Source organism: Gobio gobio (assembly GCF_949357685.1).
Source record: "Gobio gobio genome assembly, chromosome: 11".
NCBI classification, from domain to species: domain Eukaryota; kingdom Metazoa; phylum Chordata; class Actinopteri; order Cypriniformes; family Gobionidae; genus Gobio; species Gobio gobio.
This window is the reverse complement of record NC_137104.1, coordinates 21,172,588-21,189,017: the sequence shown is the minus strand read 5'-3', so window position 1 is coordinate 21,189,017 and position 16,430 is coordinate 21,172,588. Positions and strand designations below refer to the sequence as shown.

The following is a 16,430-nucleotide window of genomic DNA, read 5'->3' as shown; positions in this document are numbered from 1 at the left end:
CATGTTTTGTCTGGTCAACTTCATGTCATTTGTAAATATGCATCCTCTCCTGTCATTCAGACCTGCAACACATTTCAAAAAAAGTTGTGACAGGAGCAATTTAGGGCTAGTAATGAGGTAAAATGGTTAAATAATGATGTGATTTGAAACAGGTGATGCCAACAGGTGATTGTAATTATGATTTGGTACAAAAGCTGCATCCAAGAAAGGTCTAATCCTTTAGGAGCAAAGATGGGCTGAGGATCGCCAGTTTGCCAACAAATACGTGAGAAAATTATTGAAATGTTTAAAAACAATGTTCCTCAAAGAAAGATAGGAAGAGATTTGGATATTTCACATTCAACAGTGCATAACATAATTAAAAGATTCAAGGAATCTGGAGGAATTTCAGTGCGTAAAGGACAAGGGCGCAAGCCTAAGCTGAACAACCGTGATCTCCGATCCCTCTAACGGCACTGCATCAAGAATCGTCATTCTTCTATAAGCGATATCACCACATGGGCTCAGGACTACTTTGGCAAACCTTTGTTAAGTACCACAATATGTAGTTACATCCACAAATGCCAGTTAAAACTGTACTGTGCCAAAAGGAAGCCCTATGTTAACAGTGTCCAGAAGCGCCGTCGACTTCTCTGGGCTCGGAGGCATCTGGGATGGACCATCACACAGTGGAAACGGGTACTGTGGTCAGATGAATCAGTATTTGAGGTATTTTTTGGGAGGAATGGACGCCGTGTGCTCCGGACCAAAGAAGAAAAGGATCATCCAGACTGTTACCAGCAACAAGTCCAAAAGCCAGGGTCTGTCATGGTATGGGGTTGTGTCAGTGCCCTTGGCAAAGGTAACTTGCACTTCTGTGAAGGCACCATTAATGCTGAAAAGTACATAGAGATTTTGGAGCATAATATGCTGCCTTCAAGAAGACATCTTTTCCAGGGACGTCCATGCATATTTCATCAAGACAATGCAAAACCACATTCTGCACACATTACAAAGTCCTGGCTGCGGAAGAAGAGGGTACGGGTACTTGACTGGCCTGCCTGCAGTCCCGACCTGTCTCCAATAGAGAATGTGTGACGCATTTTGAAGCGCAAAATGCGACAACGAAGACCCCGTACTGTTGCCCACCTTAAGACTTGTTTGCAGGAAGAATGGGACAAAATTACACCTGAAACACTTCATCACTTGGTGTCTTCAGTCCCTAAACGTCTTGTGTCGTGTTGTGAAAAGGAATGGCAACATTACAAAGTGGTAAATGCTTTACTGTCCCAACTTTTTTTTAAATGCGTTGCAGGTCTGAATGACAGGAAAGGATGCATATTTACAAATGACATGAAGTTGTCCAGACAGAACATGAAATATTTTGTGTTCATATTGTCTGCAATGAAATACAAGTCAAAGTAAATTTAGAAATCACTTTTTTTTTTTTTTTTTTTTTTTTTTTTTTTCATACTGTCCCAACTTTTTCTGATTTGGGGTTGTAAAAGTGATATTAGTTTGAGCTGCTCCCGCTGATAATCTAGCAACTACCTTAATTATGGAGAGTAGCGATATTGAATATTTGATTGCCAACAAATTTGCCAAGATACCATTCAAACAGCAGCTACAAATTAAAAATGAAGGAAAACCCCACGCCAAAGTTGGATATATAGGCTACAGCAATCAGTTTCACTAAACTCTTTTAACATGATCATTTTAAAGGGGTGGTAAAACACATTCTTTTGAAGGCTTGATTGTGTTTGTGGGGTGCACTGTAACATGTGTTCATGCTTCGTTTTAAAAAAAATTGCCTTATTTTTCATATATTTGACCTTTATTCTACACTGCTCTGTCCCTCCTTGTAAAACGGTCTGATGCTTTCCGGGTTGTATGAAGCCAGTCCCTCAAAAATACGCAGTGGGCTCAGATTGGTTAGCTGGCCCAGTGTGTTGTGATTCGCTAACCGCAGTGCACGTCGGAAACGTCACGCCCCTTACCGCCCGAATCAGACCCAGAACATTTGAGTGAAGATGATCGAGCAGAACCTGTTCAGTCCTCGAGAGTAAAGACTGCGGATCTATAATGATCGCTACTGAATGGCACTTTAACTTTTGTATTTTTAGAACGATTATAGCCAAATATCTGTCGCAAGAACTAACCCAAAACAAACACTAAGCACTGGCTTTAACTAGTAAGTTAGCCAAATCACTCACAGAAGCATGTTTAGCAAGCCTGTAGATAAACAATACATAAAAGCTCTAATCAAAGAATCATTTACACTAATGCCAGGTTCGCTGTTGAGATTTTAACGTTAGTGTTTGTAACGATAGGTGTTCGTCGGATAACGTTAAGTATGAATGAGCATTTAACAGACTGGTTTGCAGAACAGCGTTGTCATCTGTTTACTTCCTTGCTACAACCTATTACAGGAAAACACATCGATGAAAAATAAATCAGACTTACAGGTTGTGGCCCGTAAACAGCTTCTGTTTGTAAATCCAGCTTTCAGGACAAGCCGTTGTGCATATCCTGTATTGAACTCGCGAAGTTTGTGGAAGATTGTGTTGTCCTCCGTGAAATGTGCAGCGCGCGCGTCGTGCATCCACGCACCGGCAGTGTTTTTTTCACGCAGCTGACGTTGTGCAAATCTGGTATTGAAATCGCGAAGACGGTGGATGCAGGGAGCCCTGCGCGCGCCTGATTCCCCGCTGACTCAAACACACGTGCATATAACATGCTGTATGTTAAACGCTCTGCAACGCACCCCCGTCCCTATGAAGGCTGAACAGAGCAAGTACCCCAGACCTGCAATCCGGATGAATATAACAGCGTTTCCTTGGCATCGCGGCAACAACACTCCAGCCTACTAACGCTTCCCCGCGGCGATACAAAATTGCCTCGCCCCCCTTATTTCATATTCCCCGGAGGAGGGGTTTATGTAAATATTGGGCCTGGTGATGTCAGCAAAACCTGGGTGAATGTGTAGTAGTCCCTAGCGGCCGTTTGCTGTAGTCCTTAGAAACTGATTTCTTTAAAAGCAAATATCTCCCTTTGCTTTAAACTTTGAACGTTGTAACTTTGCAGATGTTGTTTATGCTCAAGCAGCAACATTACACGTTAGCTAAAGTTAGAATAGTGAAATCGTGGTTTACCACCCCTTTAAAGGACAGAAAGATGGATTTTTTTTTGTCTTGATAGGCTAGTTGCGTGTAATTATATTTAGGCTATATTGTCTTTCTGTATGTGGCTGTGTTTGAAATCGCCCCCTATACCATCATTCACTATCCCTACATGACTCCACTAATATAGTCTACTTGAAGGAGTGAGTGAATTCGGACACGGAGTGCGCCGTAAGGGCTGCCGCTTTTGCATAGTTTGTGCTTGGCAAATAAAAAAAAATGCTTGAAAATAAATGTCTATAATTATATGAAAGAAATGTTTTGTGATATGTGTTTGTGATGTTATGTTGTATTTATTGTGCATTAGTTGCAACCTCTAATATGCTGGGATGGTCTGCTGAGTAACAAGATCGCAGCACATCTCAATTCTCACAAGGATGCGTTAATGCTGTTTTGAGAAGTGTTTGTGTTGGATCTTCAAAGAAACTGTAATGACACTAATCTGTGAAAATGTACCAGTGATGAGTTCTGTAAAGTCTGAGAATACCTACCTGTGAAATACTACCTGTGAATCTGCCCTGAGTTCCATTCATTGCTTAAAAGACTGTGCTTATTTTTACCTGTGAATACTTACCTGTACTGACTGCATACTATTCATATTTACCAGAAGTTTTGTCCTTGCTAACCTCAAAAATTGAGGTTTAATCCCGCAACTGGAATCTTCACTCTCTCATCTTGGAGAACCCATTACATCATGTATCTAAAATGACCAAAAAACAAAAACGTTTTTTAAAGCAGTTAATTAAAAAAAAAAATCCTCAGAAGAGGATCCCCAGACCGCTCCCTGAGCTGCCACTGCTGCCTGTGTGTGTATAAAAAAAAAACATAGCCAAGACTTAATAGAAAGCCTGGAAAGTGTTGCAGCTGTGTTTTCATAGATAACTATTTAATGAGATATGCTATACGCTCTGTGCTCGGTCAAATTATTTTCTGAAGTCTAATAAGGTGTCTGCAACTCTTCTCAATGTTCTGTCGTCTGTCGTTCTAGTCTGTTAGCCTGATGCATCCATTCATTTCCCCAGGGCGGTGAGCTCATTTGGAAGGTTCCCTCTGCCTGCAGCTCACATGTCTGTCTCTCCAATTAGTTGTTCTTTTCACTGCTGCCATATTACTATAGCCAAACACATTCCCTCTCTCTCTTACGCTTTGGCTCTCTCGTTCACTGTCCTTGTACTTCATTTGGTTTGCGTCATCTCATGTTTCGCTTCCCATTTCATCATGGAAGGTCTAAATTCTCCATAAACACCCTCTTTAATCCAAAGCATTGTTGAGCAGTTTCTAATTGGATGGCCCATTTCACTGCGATGTGTGTGACTGTGAATAGAAAAAAATGCAAATGGTGATAGGTGTGGCTGAAGCTCGAGCTGATTCCTTTTTAGGGGATTTAATCTACAATGAGGGTTCCCATGTAGAAATTTCTAATGGTGGGAACAAAGAGTGCAGATATCCATCATAGGCGACAGAAAGTGTTGAAATGAACTGGGAATTATGGGTAATGAAGGAAGGATTATGTCCATTGCTGTGATTGATAAATTGTGTCATTAGTAGCTCTTGTTTCAGAACTCCTAACCTTAAGTATTCAACTTTTCAAATCATTTAGTCTTGTGATTTTAGCATGTTGGTAAAACCGACAAAAAAAAAAAACATGATCACATGGGCCACAAAAAATAATTTGACACTACCAACCGCATCGTAACACCCTGGAAACCACCCAGAACATCCTGGAAACTGTAATACGTCAACACCCAAGCAACCACCCAGAAAACCCTAGAAACTGTGTAAGACCTAGGCAACCACATAGAACACCCTAACAATTACATAGCATTACCTAGGTAATCACCCTGAACAAACACCCTTGCAACTGCATTTCTAAAAAAAATGCTGGGTTAAAAACAACCCAAGTTGGGTTGAAAATTGGGTTGTTTTAACCCAGCAATTGGATTGTTTTAACCCAGTGAATGGGTTGTTTTAACCCAGCGGGTGGGTTAAATGTTTGCTTAAAACAACCCAATTGCTGGGTTTGTCCATTTCAACCCAACTTGGGTTGTTTTTAACCCAGCATTTTTTAGAATAGCAACACCTTGGCAACCACCCAGAATACCCTAGCACCACCCAGGCAAACCCCCAGAACAACTTAAAGGGATAGTTCACCCAAAAAAGAAAATTAGCGCATGATTTACTCACCCTTAAGTCATCCTAGGTGTATATGACATTCTTCTTTCAGACGAATAAAATCTGAGTTATATTAAAAAAGTCCTGGCTCTTCCAAGCTTTATAATAGCAGTGACTGTTGCCCTGTTTTTGAAGTCCATAAAAATGCATCTGTCCGTCAAATAATGTGCTCCACACGGCTCTGGGGGGTTAATAAAGGCCTTCTGAAGTGAATCGATGTGTTTGTGTAAGAAAAATATCCATATTTAAAACTTTATAAAGTAAAGCTCCAGCCGATCGCCTTCCGTGGAAAAGTGTTGAAAGTGCCTTCTTGTAATTCAAGATGCGTACCTGACGAGCGTACCTGGTAACGTAAGTCTTTGATCGCCAGAGGCACTGTCAACACTTTTTCCATAAATTGAACACGGAAGGCGATCGGCCGAAACTTTACTTTATAAAGTTTTAAATATGGATATTTCTCTTACACAAACGCATCGATTCGCTTCAGAAGGCCTTTATTAACCCCAGAGCCGTGTAGAGCACGTTATTTGACGGACAAATGCATTTTTTATGGACTTCAAAAGCAGAGCAACAGTCACTGCCATTATAAAGCTTGGAAGAGCCAGGGTTTTTTTAATATAACTTTTTCATCTGAAAGAAGAATCTCATAAACACCTAGGATGACTTGAGGGTGAGTAAATCATGGGCTAATTTTCATTTTTGAGTGAACTAACCCTTTAACAACCCCATTGCAACACCTTGGAAACCATCCAGAAAACCCTGGCAACCACACAGTAACATCCTGTTAACCATCCAGAACACCCTGGCAACTGCCATACGGCAACACCCAGGCAACCACCCAGAACACAATAGTAACTGCATAGCAACATTCAGGCAACCGTAGCAACTGGCACCACTAGCAACAATTACATCTACAGAAAATGTAAAAATCTAATTTTATGATCATGTCAACCTGTGCATCTTTGTTATTCACAGATTAGCATTTGTTTTTCTGTTGTTGTTGTTTTATCTGGATTTTCTTTTCTGTGGCTCACAGTCTTTTAGCACTGCATTTAAATATGCTGTGTATTGCTCTCTCTTTTTTTATCTCTCACAGTCTGAATCTGTAATTGCTTTCAATCCTTTATTTTGACTCCACTGTGTTTTTTCTCAGTATTCTTTCAACCTGTTGATTTTAAAAAAAATTTGGTCTGGATCACATTTTTTCGTCTAGTCCTCCCCCATCTCCCACACTCTCAGTCCGTTCAACCTTTTACCCAGAATTTGCATTTCATTGCACTGTTTCCTTTCTCTTAGGACACTAGCAATCTCCTTTTCTTCTTCCGTAATCTCCCGATCCGCCATCACCCACAGATGTTCTGTATTGATGAGTCCATGGTCTGTCTATAGTTGCTATGACAACCACACTTTTGTACTTCTCTCTGCATCCTTTCGCTTTTTGGAACATTCTTCCCTCCATTTCGTTATGGTACGGCAAAGCTCAAGAGTTTGCCAGCAACCATCTGGCTCTGTGCCGCTGACTTCTACCTGGTTCTTTCTTAATTGCTGACAGTCTAGTGAGGCTAGTTACTTAACTTTGACTAGATTTTGGAAGTAAGTAAAACTGATCTCAGTTCAGCTGGAATTCTATCCAGTTCCACTTCAAACAATACATACCGTTCGCCAGTAATGGCACTGGGTGGATGGATGGATGGTTTGCGAGGTAGACAGATGGCTGATTTTTGGCTGAAAATGTAATTGCATAAATTTAGCCTGTTAGTTATTTATGATCAGATGATATTTATATTATCACAGACAGGGCCGGATTAACATAAGGGCTAGGTGGGGCTGAAGCCCCAGGGCCCGAGCACGGAGGGGGCCCGTGATTGGCCGAGGAAATGATTGACAATCGATCGGGAGCACCTAAAGTTTTCCTTTTGGGCCGCTCGCCAAACCACACCACGCCCCCACATATTAAGCGCTGTTATATTATTTAGGCTACTGGAGTGCTGCGAGTGCATGGGAAAATCAAAAGCCAGGTGAAGAAACGGCGCTACCTGAATAAGCCGCGCGCATTCAGCAGTCGCGAGAGCAGCTGGGTCGTCTCACGCACAGCGCTGACGAACTCGTTCGGCGCTTTCGCCGCTCTATTGAAGTCATAACGAGCACCAGGCAGTCGCTTTATCCATTTGAATTTGATACAAGCTCAACATCATGTGTACAGTAAAGGCTCTGTGGTGAAACTGGCTGAACCAGACTGAAAAGCTCCGACCATGTCTGAAGAGGTAAATATAGACTGCTAACGTTACACGATGGCCGTAGCCAGCTATGAGGTCTCCGAGGTCCGGACCTTTGTATTTTTCCGAGGTGTAGGCTACATAGCTAATAAATGTTGGGAAATAATTGACCACCAATAGAGTGCTTTATGTGCACAGAAGCTGCTGCGGGAGTCACGCGACGCTTCAGTAAACGGTGTGAGATGTAGGCTAAGTATAGCTAAACTAAACATGTCATATTTGACAGCTGTTTTAGGATAGAAATGTTAAACAAGGAAAAGACTATCAGCAAGAGCTCAGCTTTAGGAGGGGAAGAGAGAGGGCAAGAGAAGGAGACTGAGAGAAAAAGAAAGAGTGATGGAAATGAGAATGAGAGAGAGATTAAATGAGGAGAGAGCAGGTATGACCAGTGTTGCCAACGCTCGCAAGACAAATAAGCAACCACATACATGACCAAAAATGTATATCACGGTATTTTTGTAAATTATATCGGTTTCACTGTATATGACGGTATTTTTTCCCCTATGCATGACAGGGTGTTAATCACATTTTCTACTGATTGAGAGAGGAAATACTGCAGGAGATTGACTAGAATGCCCTGTTTTACTGTCATGACGAGTGAATGTTGTAGAAAAATTCCACACTAGAGTTAATAGGTCTACAGGTTAACAAAATGATGCTGTGGAGAGACAACAAACAATAAAACACAGACCTGCAACACGTTTAGAATCATACTTACAGACACCTGAATATTAAAAGTTGAGTTGAGGGCACCTTAAGCATTTTAAAAATCTAACCCTCTATAACAACAAACTGCCAAAACGAAGAGAAATGAGGATATTAGCAATACATTTAACAGGACTCTCGGAACGAATGACACACATCAATTTAACACAGAAAGAATAAAGCAGTTACTTTTTGGCCCATTCTTCTTTGAATTGTCAGTTTATTTATTAACTTACATCGTCTTTTGAATAATCCATCGTGTCAGCGCATTCGTGATCAGACATAGGTTATCAGTGTAATCAGTGCATACATTTCATTTTAATAAGACGTGATGAAATATGCGCGCATACACACTTCTGGTTCATGTCTAGAGCACTAGAGTTTTTGAAATATGTCCATAAAAATTTTAAACGCACTTGCTCCGGTCTATATCAGTGCTATATGATCCATGTGGTGACCGTTGTTAAACTCATCGCAGCGCTCCGTGCAGAAACCGCTCTCTCTCGCGCGCCGCGTGTAGTTTGAATTCTCAACAATAATCAAGGGCTGAATCCGACATCGCTCCCATAACCTCAAATATAGTATTATTTGGAGGGCACAGCGCTTTGTAGTGGTGTCCGAAACCTTAGTGGACGTTATTGAGTGCACTCATTCTATCCCATTGCACCGCAATAACGAGTGTACAGCCGATGTACACACAACGGTTGTCCGACTTCACTTCACGCACGTTTTCATTCACTCCTTCAAATAAAGTGATAACGTAGGGAATAGTGAATGAGAGTATAGGATACAGCCATAGGCTGTGCTGTAATGCGATCTCAACTGTGCTCTGACTGCTCTTACTACAGTGCATCAATGAAATGGGTCCCCTCTCAAACAATGACGCGCTGCGCCGCGTTCCGAACGTTGTTTAAGCGACATATACCGGTATTGCGGTATCATCAAAATTCATATCATAAAGAAAATTAATACCGGTATTCGGTATGAACCGGTATACCGCCCAGCACTAGATAGTATGCACATTGGGATGTATGCAAGCACTAAGGGAGCGCTGCAATATAGCCACATATTTATAATAAAATAATTTGGAACCATACCTACTGTTAGTATACTTGTTTTATTTTTATTATAGCCTGTAATAATATATATGTTATACAAATATTTTAAAAATTAAATGAGGTGCCTGTCCTCCCTGTTTCCTCTCCATCTCTGTGCATCTCTGCTGGTGGCATTGTTTGTGGAAATGTATACGTCTATTTACATCTACTAACTATCATTACGTGCATTTATAACGTCACATGCCTGCACGTTGAATGCAATTTTTCTTCAATGAGGGGGAGAAGGAGGCAGGATGTGAGGTCAAATTACTACAGCACTTGTATCATTGCACTGATTGGCTATTAGCTGTGAGAAGACAGTGTCAGTCAATGTATTGGACAAAACAGCGACCATAAATGTAAAGAAACGAAGTTGCTTGTCATATTTTCCTAACAAACAACCACATTTTTTAAAATAAGCCCAAAAAACTGCAACACGTGATTTTTTTTTACACGACCTGCCATAAAAAGAAGCCCAAAGTCGCTTGTTATACGCAGACTTGGCAACTATGGGTATGACAGATAATCTACTGCCCACTAACATGGTTTTGAAAGCTATTTATTATTTCATTTTTTTAGCCTTCAAACATCTTAAAATGCACATATATAGATCAGAGAAATCAAAATTTTCTTGGGGGACCATGCCCCCCAAACCCCCCAAAATACCTCTTATTTGGAACCTCACAGGTCTTAAAACTCCTTAAGGCAGTTGTATATACTCAAAAGTTGTTGCTTTTTCTGGAAACCGGTTTGCTTTGACCTCATATCTGGAGTTAATGCATTTATGCTGTTAATGTGTTGCAGCCTGGAATATTTATATATAAGGCCTTTTGAATATTAAAATGGAAAGTTCAGACAGTATATACTCATTGTATCTCTGTGCTTTGAAGATTTAGTTTTTTAAAAATACTAATTGTTTCTGTGGTAGAAAACGTTGTGGCACTAAGATCAGCTACTATGGGGGCCCTTGGGTTTGTCATAGCCCCAGGGCCCTACATGTTCTTAATCCGGGCCTGATCACAGAGGATAATTATATTGCTCAATGGTTGTTGTGCACACTGGTGCTTCAAGTATCAACTTCATCTCAAATATTCATATTAAAAAATAGACACAAATTTGTTGGCATACAATAAGTTAGGTCTGGGAAGAATTTTTGGTGGAATATTCGGCTAACAGACGTATATTGGTAAATGTGGGCACAATTTGTGGGCTGTTGAGCAGTGTTGTTATTGTTAACTAAAACTAAAACTATTAAAAGTAATTTTCAGTACTGGAAATAAAGCTAAAACAAAGTAAAATAAAATAAAAATTGATGAAAAAAACTTACAAATGTAAATGTTGCCTTGACAATACTTGAAATAAATGTTTAAATTGAAGTACTGAAATTATTAAAACTGAAATAAAAAGCTATAGAAATCGAGATGATGTGAATAATTATTTTTTTTTTTTAATAATTATTTTTGCAGTTTTTGACTTTATTATTTAAGCCGGGACTCGAATTCGGGTCGCCCAAAGAGCAACAACGCTATATGTCGACACGCTACCCACGAGGCTATCGCCGCCAACAAGACAATGTGAGAATTCTGGAGTAAAATGAGAAGCAGTTGGCAAAGTCTTAATTTGCTCTTCATTTAATTGAATTGCTTTTTTTGGGTCTCATGTGTAATTGCCATAATGTGTCTGCTGTCCCATGTGTGCAGAGCCTCTTTTCACTGCACCACATGGGCAATTAGTTCAGATTTCAGCAGGCAGTTATAGTATCAGATTCTTATTCAAACAAATACTAAATGCATAAAAGTAAATACATTGCTGATAGATGACAGAGCAGATCTACGCTTTGAATAATCACATGTCAGTGTGAGCTTTCTGGACAGTCTCTCATGCACATGTTCACATACCAACATTCCAGCTGCTGATATATGTACATGTTTACCCAGTTAAATCCCCGTCCCCAAAGACTACTGGGAAACAGCAGTACTAAAACCGTTCAATTCTCTTACAAGATTCTCACACATGTGGGGCGGTTGTAATCATGACTGAATGTCATATAGGGGTAATAAAGCATGCCACCGTGTAATTTAGTGTCCTTGGTTGTGTCGCTCTCGGGTGTGTGTGTGTTTGTGTTCTCAGAGTTATGGGAAGTTGGTAATGCACTATTAGTGATATGTAAGAAAGGTTGGACTGTGGAAAAACACAGCTGTTCCAAAATGATTACGTGGTACAAAACCTTAATGCACATTTTGGTACCTGCAATGTGACGCATGAGATCAATACAGTAAATTTTTTTAAAGGTGCACTGCCACACAAAATCGTTTTTAATTGTATTTTTTTTTATATGTTAGGTCCATATGTGTTTGTGTTATGTCATGAATGAATGTGAAAATGAATTGCTACCTCCTCTGTCAGCTCTAGCCACTGAAAAGAAATAAGCGGAGAAATCAGGCCATTTACAAAAGCTGGTCAGTCTGACATGGGCTGCGTTCAGCCCCGACAAAACATTGCAAAACTTTTTTTAAACGGAAACGTTGGTGTGTTGAACACGCTGTTTTGATGATGCAAAAGTTGCAACTATGGCAGCTGAGAAGGCCATTCTTTGTGTTCTTTTTGAAGAATTTTCAGCGTCTGATGAAATTTGTATAAAAACGTGTTTAATACTCTAAAATATGCTCAATGTTACAGTTACTGCCCTTGCCGTCCAGAATAAAAGAGAACATCCCAATTGAGTGAAAGGATTTGTGGAAACTGTGGTTCCTAATTATTGTGATCCAACATTTGCCTTGCATTTCAAGATGTAAAGACAAACACTTCAGGTGAAGGATAATCCACTTTTCCACCTCAGAGACTGTGTTATGATCTATATGACCTTATTATTTTTATTGTGAGTATAAGGCTTATCATTATTGCTCATCACTGTTGTGCTATATATTGTAATATTTACCATTTTATAATCAGAGGAGTAAAAGTTTATGAAAGTGTCAATCCACAATACAACAGCAAAATATATAAATATGTAGCTCGTTGAATATTAATGAGAACTGGTGCAAAACTGAGTCTTCCTGCACGCTTTCTATACCAAGCTATGACTGAATGTCATATAGGGGTAATAAAGCATGCAGGAAGACTCAGGACACAGGCTTGAAACCGAGGCATTTTTAGAACTTCAGACACAAAAGTAATGAAATGCGTGTGGCAGGGCACTTTTAATTGAAAAAAAAAAATCTTAATGCATTTATCTAATTTGAAACAAAGCTCTTTTTTTTTCAGATCAGTCATAAAAACATGTAATAGACCTCTATTGTTTTTATATTCGGCAGCAAATACGTACTTTTATACCGGTCATTCCTAAAAGAATGTTGTCAGATTTAGCTCACTTTTGGGTCCCCAATGTATAGTTCACACACAAGAACACAGAAACAGTTCATAGCTGAGCTCCTGTTAAATGATTGTTCAATAAAACCTAGACTGGTTTAACAAAAGGGAAGTCGTCTGTCTTAAAAAAATTAAAGGACACCTGTTAAAAAATAGTTGCATCAAATTTTAGTGCAGTTTGTGAACAAAAGATTCTGTGTTTGTTATTTTATAACTGCATACATATATTTGTATCTTATTCACACCAAGACCAAGATTTTTTGATAAAAAATACAGCAAAAGCAGTAATATTGTGAAATAGTATTACTTTATATTGTTTTCTATATAATATATTTTAAAATGTAATTTATTCATTTGATGTCAAAGCTGATTTTTCAGCAGGGCTTTACACTAGGCCTTAGTGTCACATGATCCAAGAAACATTTCTTATTAAAAACAGTTGTGCTGCTTAATGTTTCTAGAAACCATGATACAATTTTGTTCAGGGTTAATAAAACAAACTAATTCAAAAGAACAGCATTTATTCAAAATATAAATATTTGGTAAAATTCAAACTGTCTTTACAGTCAGTTTGATTAGTTTAATTCCCTTTTTGCTGTGTAAAAGTTTAATTTTAATTTTCTTTGAAAAACTGTGCAATGTTAATGTGTATATAAGACACCACTTAGCATATATATACAGTGTGTGTGTATATACTGTGTATGTATATATATATATATATATATATATATATATATATATATATATATATATATATATATATATATATATATATATATATATATATATATATATATATAAACTAAAATCGTATAAACTAAAATGTTTCTATGTGGTTGGTTTAGTTATTGTTGCTATACACTCTAAAAAAAAGGCTCGTAATCATAGGGGAACCTTTTTTAGTGCTATATAGCACCAATTTTGGTGCTTCAGTGGTTCATCAGTGGTTCTTCAGAGGTGCTATATAGCACCTTAGTCAAAGAACTGGTGAAGAACCTCTGAAGAACCGCTGAAGAACCTCTGAAGAACCGCTGAAGAACCACTGAAGCACCAAAATTGGTGCTATATAGCACTAAAAAAGGTTCCCCTATGATTACGAGCCAAGAACCATTTTTGGTGCCATATAGAACCTTTTTTTTTTAGAGTGTAGTGTTCTAGGTGATTGAGAGCTGGTTGCTTACTAACCATAAAAAGTTAATCCGACATTTTATTCAACACCTTAAAATGTATGAGCTATGCAGTACTACATACAGCAGCAGGAGTGTCCTAGATGTGTAAGAGACTTACCAGAAAACATGCTGAAAGTACACTATAAACATATTTATATATCTGCGATATATACATTAAAATTATGGAAAGAACTACTTACCTGTTACCTGATTCATGCAAGCTAAACACACAGTGACAAGCACAAAAGCATCTTTTATTTAATAAATCTTACAGAATTCAGATGGCTCAGTAATTGTAATGTGCATGTTCTGTTTTGATTTAGGAGCCGTTTACACAACACCATTTTCAACTAAAAACTGAAAACTTTTTATGCGTTTTGGCCGTTCATTTACACTACAACTGTGTTTTGGGGGGCCTGAAAACACAAGCTTTTGAAAAGGATAGCGTTATAGTCTCCATGTAAACTACAAAAACGTGAATTTGTGAAAACAGTGACATCATACGCATGTGTCAGTCTATAGGTGCGTAGTGTTTCTTTACAAAATTACTTCGCCAACTACTGGCCTGGCAGCAGAATACAGCGCTTTTAATAGTTTTCACGGATCCGTGTGAACAGGGATCATTTCGACAAAGTTGTCGCCTGCACGCAAAAAAGCAAAGGAAAAACTTTTCAGTTTTTAGTACATTGTTGTCGTGTAAACGTACCCTACGTTTTCATTGTGTGGTTCTGTTTGCCTGTTTGACTAGTTTCCCAGTGTGTTTGATTGATTATCCCTTTCACCTGTTGTCTTATTATTTAATTTATTAGCTCTTTTGTTAGCTCTGTGTGTTAAAGCCATCAGTTTGAGTTAGTTCCCTGTCCGATATTGTTTGTATGAAGTGTATTTGTCATTCTGTTTCTCCTGCGTGTTCCCATTGTTGATTAAAGGACTCTTTATCTCTGACTCATGCATGTGTGACAACACATTACACCAATCTGTGAACTTTTTAATTGGCTTTTAGATGTAAATGTGGTCCTCCTAAATAAGTAACAAGTTTGAAATAATTCTCACGGACTAACTCCTTATCGCCATTTTAGAATTTATTTCCATTTTCAAAAAAATTCTCTATGTGTTGAAATACACATGTTGGGTCAGGAGGAACCGATTGTATTTCAACATATTAAAAAGAGAACAGGAGGAATGCGTGATTTTAAACTGAAGCAGAGGTGAAGCAGAGTAATAGGAGAATGACGGACAGAATTAGGAATGCTGCCATTATCTTTTAGCACACTGTCTCGTGTGGGTCATCGAATTACAATCTTGCGATGATGGTTTAAAAAAAAATGCTATTAGTATGGTATCTAGAGAGCTGGTAATCTAATAAAAGTAATCAAATTTAAACCCCAATTATTTAGAGTTTTAATGCCAGCATGTTATTTGTGCACTTCCTCTCTTCCAGATGAATCTGATTTCGGGATCATTTCACGATGGAGTCATGCTGTATTCTCATGCCCTAAACGAGACTCTGGATCGGTCGGGTGTGAGGCCCCCAGGAGTCGTGGTCAATAAGAGGATGTGGAATCGCACATACCATGGTCAGTTCTGCTCAAATGTATTTATTGTATCACTTCTGTATCGGCAAAAGGGTCTGGTCTACACTGCATCTTATTCTGAACAGGAATTTTTTGTTTTGTTTTTCCTTTGTTTTGTGTTTTGTGTGTTCAGTAGAAAATGTCATGATCGGCATTACATTACATTTTCATATAGCACAGGAAGAGTAGATCCATTTTATATCCGTTTTGGGGAGACAAATTTAGTTGGAAAGAAGTCTAAATGCAATGGGCATAATGATTCAGCAATTTGGTCAATCTAAATGCACAAAGTAACTAATCCAGAGATTATTTCATCCTCAAAAGTGCTAATTTTATCAGTCCAGTACCTTATAAATGCCAACCAATCAGATGAGTATCAGACAGTCAAAAGAACTGTGGGTGTAATGAGACTTAAAGTCACCTATCAGCTTGTCCACCCACTTACTCGTTCACAATTTGTGATTAGTAATATTACAGCTTGTGTGCATCATTCTGCTGTTAGACTGCAGGTGTAACATCCCATGATTCACAGCACAAGCTGCTGAATGGAAACTTCATTACTCATGTTTAAACGATGCACTCTGCAGAATAGATCAGCACACGTAGCTGAGCGTTTGGACATTTTGGATTGAAATCCACTCAACTGACCTGCTCAAACTTTTAAACCAGCAGGAGCACATTAAATGTCTTAATATTGATTGAATGTACCTTCTTTTTTCCCCCCGGAGCTTATCACTTGAGTCAATACTTTGATCAACGTGGAGATTATTAGCACCTCAGATTGAGGTGAGATGTTCTGCTCCTGCAGGTGTCTTTATCTGTAGATCGCAGGTGTCTCATTCCCTCCAGAGCTGCAGCTCCAAAATGAGATTTCTTGGCAAGAGTGAGTTTGTTTAAAAAAAAAAAAAAA

General features: G+C 38.8%; 1 protein-coding gene across 1 annotated transcript in view; it reads left to right on the top strand.

Moving 5' to 3' along the window:
• The window catches only part of npr1a (natriuretic peptide receptor 1a), a 150,084-nt gene that overhangs the window by 47,453 nt on the left and 86,201 nt on the right, over positions 1–16,430 (top strand). Inside the window, exon 5 of the mRNA XM_079828822.1 lies at positions 15,388–15,523. Coding sequence (XP_079684948.1) covers positions 15,388–15,523 — 136 coding nt within the window. The remainder of the gene's footprint in view (positions 1–15,387; positions 15,524–16,430) is intronic.